Genomic DNA, 14,938 nt, shown 5'->3' on the forward strand with positions numbered 1-14,938 from the left:
ACCAATTTTAAAATGTTGTTTGTGCATTAATTGAATTTCAATTTTCATTCAAAGGCAGCTTGACACAAATCACAAGTAAAAAAATTAATGCTCTAAGATCATAAAAATGTAAAAACTACAAATCTGAACACATGTATATTAAACTATATAATTGATTAAATGTGTATTGATTCAGTGTATCATCCAGAGTGGCAAAAAGAAGCACCAAATTTAGTGTGATGGCTCTATGTAGTTACAAATCAATGTGTTTTAAGGTTAATGAGAATCAGCCTGTGTGATGAAGTGGGACTGGTTTTAATGTTCCCTCTGAATACTGTGTGGGGGCCTCAGCTCTGGCCGACCCTCTGTCGCCTGGCAACTAATGGCCAGGCCCTTCCCCCCCCTGCCAAGGGTTGCTAAAGGTGTTGGAGACAGAGAGATCAGGTGACCTCCTGGCCCGGGAAAGGAACAAAGCCGAGAGAGGAGGGGCTGGAGGGGGTTTGGTAGTTTTTGGAAGATGGAGGGGAGCCCCGAGGAGGCTCGGGCCTCCCAGCGGGGCAGTGGTCTCCCTGGGGCCCCAGATGGACCTAACTAAGGGGGGGTCTTGTTGTCTGTACTGGCAAGACCTGTTGTGGACTGTGTTCCTGTCATCTAAATAAACCTCTGTTTTACTGGCTGGCTGAGAGTCACGTCTGACTGCAAAGTGGGGGTGCAGGACCCTCTGGCTTCCCCAGGACCCCGCCTGGGTGGACTTGCTGTGGGAAGCACACGGAGGGGCACATGCTGAATGCTACGTGTGAGCTTCCTGCCCTAAAGGTAGTCTGCTCCAAGGGAAAGGAGGCTCCCCAAGGTCCTGATTGGCTTTGTGGGGAGCAGTTCCAGAGCATCGCCCGGGGACTCCGTGACAACCTCTCTTAGAAAGAATAAAAAATAGTTACATGCCTGTTCTGCAACTTTTGCTCAAGATGAGTTGCACATGTCCACTTCACTTAGTTGTCTGTGCACCAGTGTGCCAGAGTACTTTTCCCCCATAGCAGTACCCATTGGGCACTCATACTGCTTGGTGACAGGTTAGAGAGCAGAGCCATCACAACCTCCCCCTCAGTTCCTTCTTATACCAGAAGCCACCATACATATTGGCTCCAGTGTAAAGGGGAGAAGAGCAGGTTATGAAATGGACACACGTAACACATGTTGAACAACAATTACTGGACAAGCATATATCTTTTTCCCTTCGAGTGCTTGCACTTGTCCAGTCTACTTAGGTAACTCTCAAGCAGATCCTGACGGAGGAGGGTATCACTGTCTACCTCAACAAGGACTGCACCACTATTCTCCCAAACTTAGTATCATCTCTGAAGGGGAGATGGCATAAGGGTCATCATATAAACCAAAGACCACATGGTAGCCTAGCAAGTGTCAGTAATAGGAACACGACCCAGGAAAGCTGCTGAAGCCAACTTAGTCCTTGCAGAATGGGCTAACATTTTGTGAGGAAGAGATACATGGGCAATATTGTAATAAGCAAATGCAAGTGGAAATCCAGGAGCAGATTGTCTGGGAGGTTATTGATTTCCCTTTTATATAATAGTAAATGAAACAAACAGCTGAGGAGATGCCCAAAACGCCTTAATTCTGATAAAGTAAAAAGCTAAAAGCTCTTTCAATGTCCAAGGTCTGTAGCTGCTCTTCATCTTTGCGAGAATGGGAAAGAATGTCAGCAAACAAACAGTCTGGTTCAAATGAAAGTCCAAAACCACCTTGGCAAGAAATTTGGGGTGATGATGTAAGGCCACTCTGTCATAAAAAGTCAAATGGGAAGAGTCAGCCATCGGTGCTCACAGCTCAGCAACTCTCATAGTAAAAAAAACCAAAAACACAACTTTAATTAAGAGATGGGACAATGAACACGTGGCCATGGATTCAAAAGGAGGTCCCATCAAACCTGAAAGAACTGAGTTCAAATGCCGGGAGGGGATTGGATCTTACACAGGAGGGAAGACAGTCTGCCCAAACCTTTCAAAAATCTGATATAATCATAGGGTTGGAGAATACAGACCTGCCACCTAAAGGTGGGCTAGTCACTGAGATAATTAAGAATACACCTTGCTGCTGTCAGGCTCATCTGTTTTAGGTGAAGGAGGTAATCCAGATTCACCTAAATAAGAGCACTGGACCATGAGGTACTCTCAGTGGCGGATTAGCTACTGGGTCGACGGCGGTGGAGCCCTGGCCACCAGATGGGTAGAGGGAACCCCCGCGCCCCGGCAGAAGTGCCGGGCAGCCAGGGCAGGGGAAACCCCTGTGCCCAAGCCCTGGCTGTGGCCCCAGGACTAGAGAAGCTCTTGTTCCCTGCTGTGGAGGCTCTCGCTGAAGCCCTGGGGCTGGGGGGGAAGACACAAAGCTTCTCCAGTTTTGGGGGGAGGGGGAGGGCAGAAAGGAGCAAATGGGTTGCAGGGATGCAGCGGGGTGGGGTGGGAAGAATGGGCAAAACAGGGCAGGGTGTGCCCCCCCCACACACACACACTTGCTCTGGCCCAGGGCCCTCGAAACCTTAATCCGCCTCTATATCAGGTGCCAGGACCAAAGAAAGTTGTTCTATTTCATGAAATAATGTACATCTGGTAGAAGACTTTCCATTATGCAAAATGCACCGTCTGAACTGCCACCAAAACAGGGAAACCTTTGATGATCTAACCACTGAGTGCATCCAGGCAGTGAGATGCAGGCTGAAAAAGTATTCAAAATCTGGCTATGATCCTATCAGATTATGCATGGAGGGAATTGGATCCCAAAAAACAGATGTTCAATAGGTTTGAGAACAAACATTGACCAGACCAGGCAGGCACTATCAAAATTAGGATGGCATGGTCCTGTCTGAGTTTGGCACTACCTTCAGCACTATTGGGAATGGAGGGAAAAAGCATAAAGAAGTCTTGTTTCGACATCAGAAAGGCAGCCGTTAGTGACCTTGGGTAGAGGCCTCCCCTGGAACAGAATTAGTGACACTTCTTTTTCTGATGGGTGGTGAACAGGTCCAAGTCTGGTAATCCCAATTCAGAAAAATTAGCTTTGCAACATGAGGTATGTCATGGCCTCTGCTGAATGACCGGCTGAGTCAGTCTGCTAGTGAATTGAGAGCCCAGTAGATGAAATACTTGCAGGTATTTTGCATTCTTGAAGCAGAAATTCCAAAGACCCTTCACCAAGAAGCACTGGACATCAGATGTGGCCCCTCCCTGTTTGTAAAAGTAAAACATCACCACAGCACTGCTTTGAGAACCTGCATGGAGCAGCCAGCTACATGAGAGAGAAATATCTGACAGGCTAGGTATATAGCCCAAAGCTCCCTGACATTGATAAAGAGGAAGAGGTCCCAACCCTGAGTTTGTAAGCTCACAGGATGTGCTCTCCAGCCAAGGATGAAGCATCTGTGACTAGAGTCACTGATGGTAGAGCAGGAGTAAAGGGAACCCTGGTGCTTACATTGATTGAGTCCATCCACCAATTCAGGGAGAAGAGAACAATTGCAGGTATTTGAGTCAGCATGCCCAGCGGATGTCAGGAGCAATGATAAATTGACTTCAACCACCTCTGCATGACCCTAAGGTGAAGTCTGGCATGCTGGGTCACATATGTGCAAGTTGCCATGTGTCCTAAAAGTCTCTTGCAATTCCTCACTGTTATTCAGAGATGCGCCTGGAATTCTGAGCACAGATTGTGTACTGCTTGAAACAAATATGGCCTCACTGTGGTTGAATCGAGAACTGCCCCTGCAAATTTTATCTTCTTTGCAGGGGTGAGATCTGGTTGGTCTTTGTTGATTAGCAGGCCTAAAATTTGAAAGAGACAAGACCTTCTGCACCCCTTCTTCCACCTGGTTCTTGGACTGTACAGGGAGCAACCAGTTATTCAAGTAGATACACCTAAATGCCCACCCTTTGAACACGTGCTGCCACCACCACCACCACGCACATTGTGAAAACTCAGGACAGGGGCAGAGGACAAGCCAAATGAAAGAAATGTGAACTAATAATGGATATCTGCCAGAACAAATCTTAGGAACTTCCTGTGACTCTGGTGAAGGGCCACAAGGAAGTATACCTCCTTTAAGTCAAGGGTAGCAAGCCAGTCGTTGAGAGATAGGAATGGAATAATAGAGGATAGAGTAACCATTAGAAATTTTATCTTTAGGAATTGCTTGAGATTCTGCAGGTCCAGAATGGGCCTGAGGCCTTCCTTGGACTTCAGAATGAGAAAATACCAGGAATAAAATCCCTTCTCTTGATGTAGGAGCCATAGAAGAGACTGTCCTTCCTGAATTAGTACAGTCTCAGGAGAGCGATCTCTGAAAAGAGACAGAAAAGGTGGACAAGAGAGTGGAATAGATGTGATTTGTAGAATATATCCCACTTGCACCGTGCTTAGAACCCACCTGTCTGACAACATGATTCCAAGTAGTACAGTTTGCAGCCAAAGGGAAGGGAATTCTCTAAGTGGTTTGGTGCTCTTGACTGAGAGACAACACCACCACCACCAAGACAAAAGAATAGGTAAATGGAAACCTAAAATGGGCACAGCTAACTAACACACAGAGAAAACATGAAGAGCTCACACTTGCTCTGACCACCAATCATAGGCGGTGAGAAGAAAAAGGGGCACTGGGGCATCTCTGCCTTTCATGCTCCCGCTAAGCAGCACCGGTGCATGGAGAGCACATGTGCTGCCCAGATGGGTACTGCTATGGGAAAATATGTTATCTAGCTCCAGTGCACTGGCACACACTTAAGTGGAATGGACATGTGCAAGCACCCAACAAAGAATTAAGAAACGCAAATGCATAAACAAGATTTAAGCCAATGATTTAAATCAATCCACCCTGCTGCGCACCCAATGAAGATGTGATGGACTGAGCTGAATTCTGTTCTGCCTAATACAACAATTACCCAAGTTCCAGCTGGAGAATCTTTATTACTCATGAGGCTGTAAGAAGCCAAAAAGAGTATAGATAAATTTTAGCGTATAGATCACAGCCTGAGTTTAATAGAGCCGCATAATATAAGAGTCATCTCTTAACTCAGTTTGTGCTAACTTAACATGGAATCATTATGGACAGTCTCCCCATACTCATGTTTGTCTGGGTTTCCACTGAAAACACTAATTTGGCTCCCACACATTAAGTTTGCACAAATTAAACCAGTTCCCGTTAGAGAACTCATTTCCACTTTCTGAAATGGTATTGATTTTGTCCAGTCTTCGTTTGAACCACCTTTTCGGGATCCCTTCAGGGAGATCAGCTGCTGAAAATTACATTTCAATTCCTAGTGTAGCCAAAGCTAGAATCAAGTCACAAAAATCAGCAGGAGAATTAGAACAAAGTCAATCCCTATCCATACATGCTGTGGCATACATACTACCACCACCTTCACCATGTATGAAATCCAAACATCTATGTACAACCAGATCTCTGCTCTGTTCCCACACAAAATGTGATTAAGTCTTCAGTTACTTTATGCAGCACCAGTAATATTAGCAGCTGTTTTCCAGCAAATTCCAGTTTTAAGAAAATTAAGAACTTGAATTAACTCTACTTAAAGTGTTATGGTTAGAAAAGTGTTTTTAATTATTCCTTTATACTACAAAGGAGTTATATTGAGTGATTGTGCTTCTCAAAAAAACAAAACAAAAACAAAAACAAACCTTATTTCAATCACTTCTAAAAGTGATGGTGTGTAGTCTCCTCCCCACACACAGAATTCAGCAATCTTGAAAACAAAACATGAAATGCAGATGTAACTCACGTGCACAGTATGACAAAAGCTTGAGGGAAAAGACTCTGATACTGCAAGCAGCATTGTAAAACACGATCATCATTGTTTTCATCACTCAATCCATCTGCAAATTTAGCAAACACAATGGCAATAAATTCAGAAATAATCAGGCTTAATGAGCAATATCTTAATATATTTATTAAGATACTGTATTCAAACACTGTATTTGTTCAAGCAATGGGGAGATGTGTGGTCTAAGCACAGATCTGGGATACAGGAATTCCTGAGTTCTACTAGAAACTGCTGCTTTCTTGCTTTGCAACTTCAGGCAAGTCGCTTACACAGCTCTGTGATCAACTAGGTTGCAGTCAGCAACTGAAGACGACACATAATCCATACCTAGCTTGGTAGGATGAAGTAACTCCCCACAGCCTGTTTATAAAGTGGAGACACAGCTGGAATTGAGAACGCTGTAACAAATAAATTTATCGATAACATGGTAGGGAGTGAAGTACTAGTTTTGATTATAAACTACGCATGTACTAAATCTGTTCAAAAAATCTTTTACTACTGATTAAGGTGTATTTGATAGGTTCATGCTGAAAAATATAGGTGATGTTTGTCTTCTGATAACTCAGAAAGATACCTACCCATCACAAAAGATTGAGAAATATATAGGGCCTGATTCTTCACTCCATTACACCAGTTTTATGCCAGCATAACTCAGACATCAATTAACAGTATAAAATTGGTGTGACAAGGTGGAGAATAAGGTCCATAGTGATAGTCTGATGGCCACTGAAAGGTGTTAGTCAATTTTAATAGGGAAATTGCAAAGGTAAAAATGCAGATTATATTAAGCCCAGAAGTAGATGCTGATGCTCACGCTAGTGGAGCTGTGAGGACCATTCAACCCAGAAATAAATGCAACTATGTACATAGCTTACATATTTTCTGAGAGGCAAGCTGCATGGATTGCCCCCACAGCTTTGAATCTTGGTTTTTGAGACAAGTGTAGATGAACTGAACTGCAGGGACAGCTTTGTGCCGAACATGTTGTAGTACTTTGCCTTTCTTCAAGTTGTCCAGTTCTTGTAGAACCACCCAGGGAATTATCAGTGCAAGTCTGCCAATGCCTAGAAAACACAATTTAAAAAAAAAAACAAAAAAAACCCTGCCAATTGAACAGTAGGTTCCATTTTAATATGAACATAGTTCCCGAGGTTTATGTGTATTAGCAGATTTCTGCATTACTGGGCAAGACCCATTTCAAAACAGAAGTCAGCTTCCTTAACGTTAAATTCAATATAAACACTCATTCAGTGGGTTATTTTAAAAGTGATGACATGCAAAATTGAGGAGTAAACAATTTTTATCACATTACTGTACCATATTTTGACATAATTGTTGTGGTAATCCTGTTTACCACACAATGAATGCCACACTGTGTGATGCTTGATGCTAAAATAAAAGTCACTGAGCAGTAGAGGAAAAGGGAATACTGACATGTTCACAAATGATGGTCATTATATAACCAAATTCTAATTAATAAAAGGCGGCAATGGTTTGCAAAGACTATCATCCAACAACACTATCTCAGTGATAAACGCTATGGACACTGGACAAAAGTTTTACTGGCCTACATTTTCAATGAACTTTGTTAAAAAAAAAAATCTTTAAAAATATGTACTAAAAACTTTGTCATTAAAACTGGAATATACCAGACACACAATGAATACATTGGAAAGTGAATGACTATTCTGTCAATGCTATATACATTGGCCCTGTTCTTTATCTCTGGCACTTACATGATCAGACCTTATAAAGAGATACACCACATACATTATAGCGTAATGGGGCTGTTTCCAATTGGTTTGCATTATAAGTCACTGTTCATTAGCTCAGAATGTTAGAAGCACCTGATGGACTTCACTGGTGCAAGCTGGTATCTGCAGTCTTAGTCCCTCTAGCAGTACAGATCTAGAATTCAGCAACATACTAAAGGCAGTACTGAAAGCAAGGGGTTGGATGTCAGAACTCCAGGTGTATTATTTCCAGCTTTGACCTCAATTTTTTTTTCCCTGACAATTTTTTTCCTGCCTTGATAATATTTATCTTACAGATGGGATAATTTGTTCTTGTGTCCTCAGCTGTGTTTGAGGGTTAAACAAAGTGATTTGAGATCTTTGTATTAAGATACTTACTATTAATAATAGATCAAACGCTTAAGTCCCTACTCTGCCCTTACCTCAGGTAAGCTCTTACTGACTTTTTATAGCATCCAGTATCAGGTAGAACCAGACCTAGGGGTTTTTAGAAAGCAAGGATTCCTAAAACTTATGTATGCAGAAAAGTTTAAAATTTGTAATAAGTTCAGTTTTCATTACAGTAGATATGTACATAATAGGCTCTGATTTCAGATGTCAGTTTCCTTAATAGGAAGCCTACACTCTGAATTTAGACTCTCATGAACAGGCATTTACATGTGAAAATCTAAGCGTCCAAATGTGGAATTTGGATAGCTTGTTAAGGAACCCAGTGTTTGAGAGTTAGCCTCAGTATGTATGAAGTTATTTTTCCATTATGCACATTCCAGTACAGTGTGTTAGGCATTGTCCACACACACGGTATAGCTCATACCCTGAAGAGCTTACTATACAAACATGAACCTGTTGATTGTCCCTCTTCTATAGGGGCTGTAAAAGCATCCACATACCTGGTATATCTCTAGTTTTCAAAGTCATGATAAACTGAAGGTGACTAATCATTATGTTGGTGTCAATCACTATCAAGAGGTTCGAACCAGAAGTAGCACTTGCTGTAGAAGAGAACACATAGCAATTCATTCTTTTGCATTCCTTACTTAGGACACTGATTACTTTTAAATGTTGTCAGTGTGGAAGCAGATAGAGAAACCTCCTGACAACTTTACAGATGACATACCAGCTGGAATATCTGCATTCTCTTCTGGAAGATCTATTTCCATACTTGTCAATTCTCCACAAGTCTGCACGACTGGCAAAGCTATCTTTTTGTCAATACGAGCAGCATGCAAGTCCTCTATTATTTGCATCTATGGCAACACATGAATACATAAAATAAGAGGTGGGTAAGCTCTTTAAAAAAAAGTTGTCTGATAGGAACAAGCAATCTTTGGTATCATTGCTGATGTTTTCATGCAGTTCTTAGCATTAGTTAATTTTTAACTGGTGCAGCAAATTTAAGAGTATGAGCATCTGCAGCCTATACCCAAATATAGGAAGTCCAAGGTATGGCCTAAAAGTTTCATTTGTGACCACATTTCTAACCAATAGTTAACAGGCTTGATCTGTTCCTTACTACAGAGGCCGAAAGTGCTCTGCTAACAACAGTTCTTTAGGAACATTGCTCTTTATCAGTGGTTCTCAACCAGGGGGACACAAACCCCAAGAGTACACAGAGGTCTTCTAGGGGGTACATCCACCCATCTAGATATTTCCCTAGTTTTACAACAGGCTACATAAAAAGTACTAGCCAAGTCAGTACAAACTAAAATTTCATACAGACAATGACTTGCTCTATATACACTATACCCTGAAATGTAAGGATAATATTTATATCCCAAGTGATTTTATAATTATATGTTAAAAATGAGAATGTCAGCAATTTTTCAGTAAGAGTGTGCTGTGACACTTTTGTCTTTTTATGTCTGATTTTGTAAGCAAGTAGTTTTAAGTGAGGTAAAACTTGGGGATACTCAAGACAAAAATCAGACTCCTTAAAGGGGTACAGTAGTATGGAAAAGGGTGAGTCTCACTGCTCTATTTCTTTACCAAAAAAAAGTATAAGGATGCTGGAAAGTAAAGTTGGTGGGATTTGCAACCAAATATTCTGACCCCACTTTCCAACATGGAAGCAAGAAGTCTAAAACTAGGTTGTACCATGTAAACTTGTTTCAGAAAGCCCTTGACAGGCACAACAAACTAATTGGATTTTTTAGTACTTAAGAGATACCAGAGCCACTAGGAATGGAAGAAATGGCATAGCAACAGTGCAGAATGTCACAGTTTCAGGATACAGTTGTTTAAACTAACATAGCACAAACCTCTTGGTCTGTCTCTGTAATGTGAATGGCTTGATGGGAGGCAGAAGGGCATGGGACTTCAGAGCTCTGTTGAGAAATAATGCCAGAAATAAGACATTTACAAGAATTCAAGCACTTGCTACCTCACGACAAACTTTGTGACCTGACAATAAAATTAATGTTCTATCCAAATACTATTTTTGCAGTAGTATTATAAAGAGTTAAGAATGCAGTGTGCATATAGAAAACAGCAGAGAGTACTAGTTAAATTAGCACAATCCTAATGATACAAAAACATGTTAAGATGCTTTAAAAAAAAAAAGTAGACAAGTGTCTTGTATGAATGAGGTAGGGATGAAATTCTTCTTAGTTGTGGCCAAACTTAAGTCTACGTCTCCATACGCAGAGGGAGAAGATATAAACGGTTATCTAGAAACCACCATTTCAAAAACACAAAACAAAACCAAAAAAAACCCACCACACAGCCTATTTGTCCACTACTAACTTGTCCAGGATTTTATTACTTTACCTGTCTTAAATGTAATGGTATGGCTTCAAAGGTCCTTCCTTCAGTTCTTGAACTAACAGTTTTGCTGGAATCAGAATGCTGTTTCTTCTCTTTAAGATACTGCCATTCCTTAGATGTTGCAGTTGAATAGAATAATGGTATATGTTTAGTAACATGGTGATTTTTGTTAGATAGTTCTTTGGGGTTTTCTAGGTGTTCTTTATTCTTACAAGTCTTCAATGATGTGTGTGATATATTAGTGGGGAAATTGCCATCTCCTGCACTCTTTGGAAAGGTGGCTGAGGACTTTTTCAGACTTCTGAAATCATCACTCAGTTTTTTTGATCCATGCAACTTCTTACTCAGCAAGTCTGTAGGAAAGGTAGCTACCTTGAACTTCTCCAACATAGTTTGTTCAACTCTAGCCTTTAGTTTGCTGAGCTCAGTTTTCTCTTTCTTCTTCTTCCTCACCATGTCCTTCTGGATTGCAAAACTATGCCGCACCATTTTCCCTCCTGTTCCAACATTGTCAAAATAGTGGTCTTTTTTACAGATTTCCCTGCTAGTAGGGACCACACCAGAATCACTTTGGCTTTTCTCTCTTCCATGTTTAACATCATGATGTTTAAACTGTATAGATATCCTTTTTCGTTTCTCAGTTTGAATCAAAACAGCACTGATTGTTTTGCTATCGTTTGAAGACTCTCCTTGGAACCCTTCAGTAGTGCCTTGTGGAACATAGGAACTTTGCTTTTGTTTCTTCTCTTGAACCTCTTTATGTACTTTGAATCTGCAGAAATGTTACATAAATGGAAATTATTAAAAAAAGAGTCACAATATAGTTTAACGTGACTGAAATCAACAAAGAGAAGCCTGCACTAGACTGTTACTGTACTTCTTCGCCCAGCTAGTTACTGCTAAGTATTTGAAATTTCATTAACGTTGATCCTTTAAAAAAGAGTTGGGGGGGGAGGAGGAAAGAGATATTTTTGCTTCTCATGGACATGCTTTGCTCTCACTGTTTTTACATCTTGCATAATTTTCTTAATTTGCCAAATGTTGACCAAAAAAGGTAACAGTAAGGTCACTGTCTACATTGTACCAACCTAGTACAATTATTACAATATGGCAGTGACCTCAACATTGTTAAGACACTGTTCAGTCTTATAGCATAGGCAAGATTGGTTAAAATGCTGTTCATATTCCTGAGCTGAGGTTGCTGAAATCCAAAGATATAGCACTCAGGTTCTGTCTGCACTGTGAGGAATAGTGTAGTAACCAGGTAGTACTTATAAAATAGATGAGACCCAAATCTAGCTACTGCATGCACTGCAGTTTCAGCCCTGAACAGAGATTCTTAATCAGGGCAAAATGTCTATAGCAGTCTTTTTTTATTTTTTATTAAAAACCACACAATGCAACATTAGGGTGTGTAATAGTTTTCAAATATTTATGCCCATAACACTTTTTGCATCTGTGTTCACCAGTTATAGTCACCCACCATGCTTCAGTCATGCTACGGGTGGCCAAAAGCAGAGTTCTGTCTAGCACAAATGAGAGGGGGGAATGCCCCCTTTGCAAATGAGCCCCAAGATATGCTAAAATGATTATAGTTCAACATGTTCAAAAATATAGTCAAATATTGTTCCACCGGAGACCAATAAAAAACACTGAAAATGTAGCTAACAGAAATCCTAATAGGCCCATTAGTTATCATAAAAGTATAAACATTTAGTCAACAATAACTGAGAAATTCACTTAACATATGAATTCACAAGTCAGCCAAAGAGCATATTTGCCATTCCACAACTTGAACGATTTCTCAGTGCCTGTAACCTTGAAAATTACTTGAAGCATCAAGTTGTTATTGTTATCCAAGGTTCTTTCAACCCAAAGCTCTTGGCAACTTTTACTCTGCGTCAGGTGGTGTCTCTAGGCACCAGCAAAGCAAGCAAGTGCTTGGGGCAGCAGGGATCCAGCATGGGAGCTGAAAACCAACAGGGGGCCCTGGGAGCTGAAGTTCCTTGGTTAGCTCCCTGCCTATAGAGCCAGCCCTGAAGCAGGGAAAGAACTACATTTCCCAGCATTCCCTTGGCCACTACCAACAGGCAAGGAAGGGGGAGGGAGTGAGGTAGTTAAGACTTCATGCTGCAGCTTGCTGTGAATGGAGAGCTACACTGTGAAGGGTAGGGATATGGGAGGCAAGTTTGTAAAAATTTTGGTGGGGCCCAGAACCCGCCCCCAACTCCGCCCCCCCAACTCCGCCCCCACCTGCCTAAGGCTCTGGGAGGGGGCTCGGCGGGGGAGGTCTGGGGTGCAGATCCTGGGCTGGGGATTAGGGTGCAGGAAGGGTGCTGGGTGCAGGCTCTGGGCTGGGGCAGGGGGTGGGTGTGCAGGAGGAGGTGAAGGGTGCAGGCTTTGGGATGGAGTTTGGGGTTGGGAAGGGGTGTGTGGGAAGGGGGAGGGAGTTTGGGGATAGGAGGGAGTGCAGGGTGAGGACTGTGGGGCTGAGGATGAGGGGTACATGATGCAGGAGGGGGCTCAGGGCTAGGGAAGAGGGTTGGGCTGTGGGGTGAGGGCTGTGGATGAGGGGTTCATGATGCGAGGGGGCTCAGGGCTAGGGAAGAGGGTTGGGCTGTGGATGAGGGCTGTGGATGAGGGGTTCATGATGCAGGAGGGGGCTCAGGGCTAGGGCAGAGGTTTGGAGTGTGGGGTGAGGGCTGTGGATGAGGGGTTCATGATGTGGGGGCACTCAGGGCTGGGGCAGAGGATTAGGGTGGGGGGGGATGAGGGGTTCATGATGTGGGGGCGCTCAGGGCTGGGGCAGAGGATTAGGGTGCGGGGGATGAGGGCTCTGGCTGGGGCTGAGGATTAGGGTGCAGGGGGATGAGGGGTTCATGATGTGGGGGCGCTCAGGGCTGGGGCAGAGGATTAGGGTGCGGGGGGATGAGGGGTTCATGATGTGGGGGCGCTCAGGGCTGGGGCAGAGGATTAGGGTGCGGGGGGATGAGGGCTCTGGCTGGGGTTGAGGATTAGGGTGCAGGGGATGAGGGCTCTGGCTGGGGCTGAGGATTAGGGTGCAGGGGGATGAGGGGTTCATGATGTGGGGGTGCTCAGGGCTGGGGCTGAGGATTAGGGTGCGGGGGGAATGAGGGCTCTGGCTGGGGCTGAGGGTTTGGGGTTGGAGAGGCTCAGGGTAAGGGCAGCCTGCCTTGCCAGTACTGGCGGGGGGCAGGCACTAGGACCCTGCGGCAGCAGACAGCAAATCTGCTGGGAGCCCTCTGGGCAGCAGGCAGGGGAGAGGCGCGCTGCGTTCTGTCAGGCAGGGACGCAACACAACGCGGCGGAGGGGGGGAACACGCGGAGGGGGGGTGGCAGGCGGGGGCTGGGACCTGCTCCAGGCAGGGTCGCGGCGGCGGGGGGAGACCTGCGGTGGCCGGGGCCGATCCAGGCAGGACCGGGGGGGGGGGGGGGGGGAAGAGACCCAGCTCCAACTATTGCTGGAGCAGGGCGCCCAGCCCTGAATATTGCTGGGGCCCGGGCCCCACACAAATATATAACCTGCCGCCCATGGGTAGGGATACCATATTTTAACATTCAAAAAAATAGGACAGTCCATGGGGAGGGAGGGTTGCCCCACCCTGCCACCATCCACTCCCTCTGACTGCCCCCCACAGAAAGCCCAACCCATCCAACCCCCCCGATCACCCCTCCCGGGACCCCTGCCCCTAACTGCCCCTTAGAACCCCACCCCCTAGCTAAGCCTCCCTTTTCCTTATCCCCAACTGCCCCCTCCTGAGACCCCCCACAACTTCCCCCCAGGATCCCACCCCCTACCTGTCCCCTGACAAACCCCTGGGACTCCCATGCCTATCCAACCACTGCCTGTCCCCTGACTGCCCCCCCGAACCCCTGACACATCTACCCCCCCTGCTCCTTGTCCCTTGACTGCCCCCCCGGGAACCCTCTACCCCTTCTCCAACCCCGCAGCCCCCTGCTGCAGACATGCTGCCGTGCTCCCCCATGAAGCCACAGCCCCCCCCCCCCCCCCCAGCACCTGCCTTCCAGATTTGAACACCTCAAAATTCAGGAGTGCTCAAGCTCAGTTTGGGCAGCCGTTACTTCATTTCTCCCAAATCAAATATATTGATCCACTGTAACTTGCTGTAGAAAAAGTAGGATGAAATTGAGCAAGAAATGCTTCCCAGTGGTTATTAGGACTGGAATTGCTATTTTCAACAGCCATTGCCTTTTGTTTGTTTGTTTGCTTGTTTAAAAGGAAGACAATGATATTGCATTGGCAAATTCCCCATAGAAACAAAGAGTGGAACAAAAGAATAATAAAGGCCCCTCAACTTTTCCTCATTTATGGAGGACAGTCTTATAATATGCATCCAGATATCCTCCAATCACACAAGCTGAAAATTGTTCTATTTTACTGCAGTTCTGTAACCATATGGGACCCAATCCTGTCTGTGTTCTGTGCACATCCAAAATTCCTGCTGAATGACCCGCCCTGGGAGCGAGTTACCAGTGACCCAGGGCTGCAGCGGCAAGAGGTGTGGGGGGAAGGCGGGGGGGTTTAATGGTGGGGGGGAAAGGGAGGAGCCCAGAGCT

General features: G+C 44.4%; 1 protein-coding gene across 5 annotated transcripts in view; it reads right to left on the reverse strand.

Moving 5' to 3' along the window:
• SWT1 (SWT1 RNA endoribonuclease homolog) overlaps window positions 1-14,938 on the reverse strand; it is a 106,086-nt gene that overhangs the window by 70,557 nt on the left and 20,591 nt on the right. For all 5 annotated transcript variants that reach the window (XM_045027093.1, XM_045027094.1, XM_045027095.1 and 2 more), the window contains 6 exons: window positions 10,343-11,111; window positions 9,835-9,900; window positions 8,694-8,823; window positions 8,467-8,568; window positions 6,698-6,886; window positions 5,781-5,874 (listed from right to left, as the gene is read on the reverse strand). In XM_045027093.1, coding sequence (XP_044883028.1) covers window positions 5,781-5,874; window positions 6,698-6,886; window positions 8,467-8,568; window positions 8,694-8,823; window positions 9,835-9,900; window positions 10,343-11,111 — 1,350 coding nt within the window. The remainder of the gene's footprint in view (window positions 1-5,780; window positions 5,875-6,697; window positions 6,887-8,466; window positions 8,569-8,693; window positions 8,824-9,834; window positions 9,901-10,342; window positions 11,112-14,938) is intronic.

This window comes from Mauremys mutica, chromosome 8 (assembly GCF_020497125.1).
Source record: "Mauremys mutica isolate MM-2020 ecotype Southern chromosome 8, ASM2049712v1, whole genome shotgun sequence".
Taxonomy (NCBI): domain Eukaryota; kingdom Metazoa; phylum Chordata; order Testudines; family Geoemydidae; genus Mauremys; species Mauremys mutica.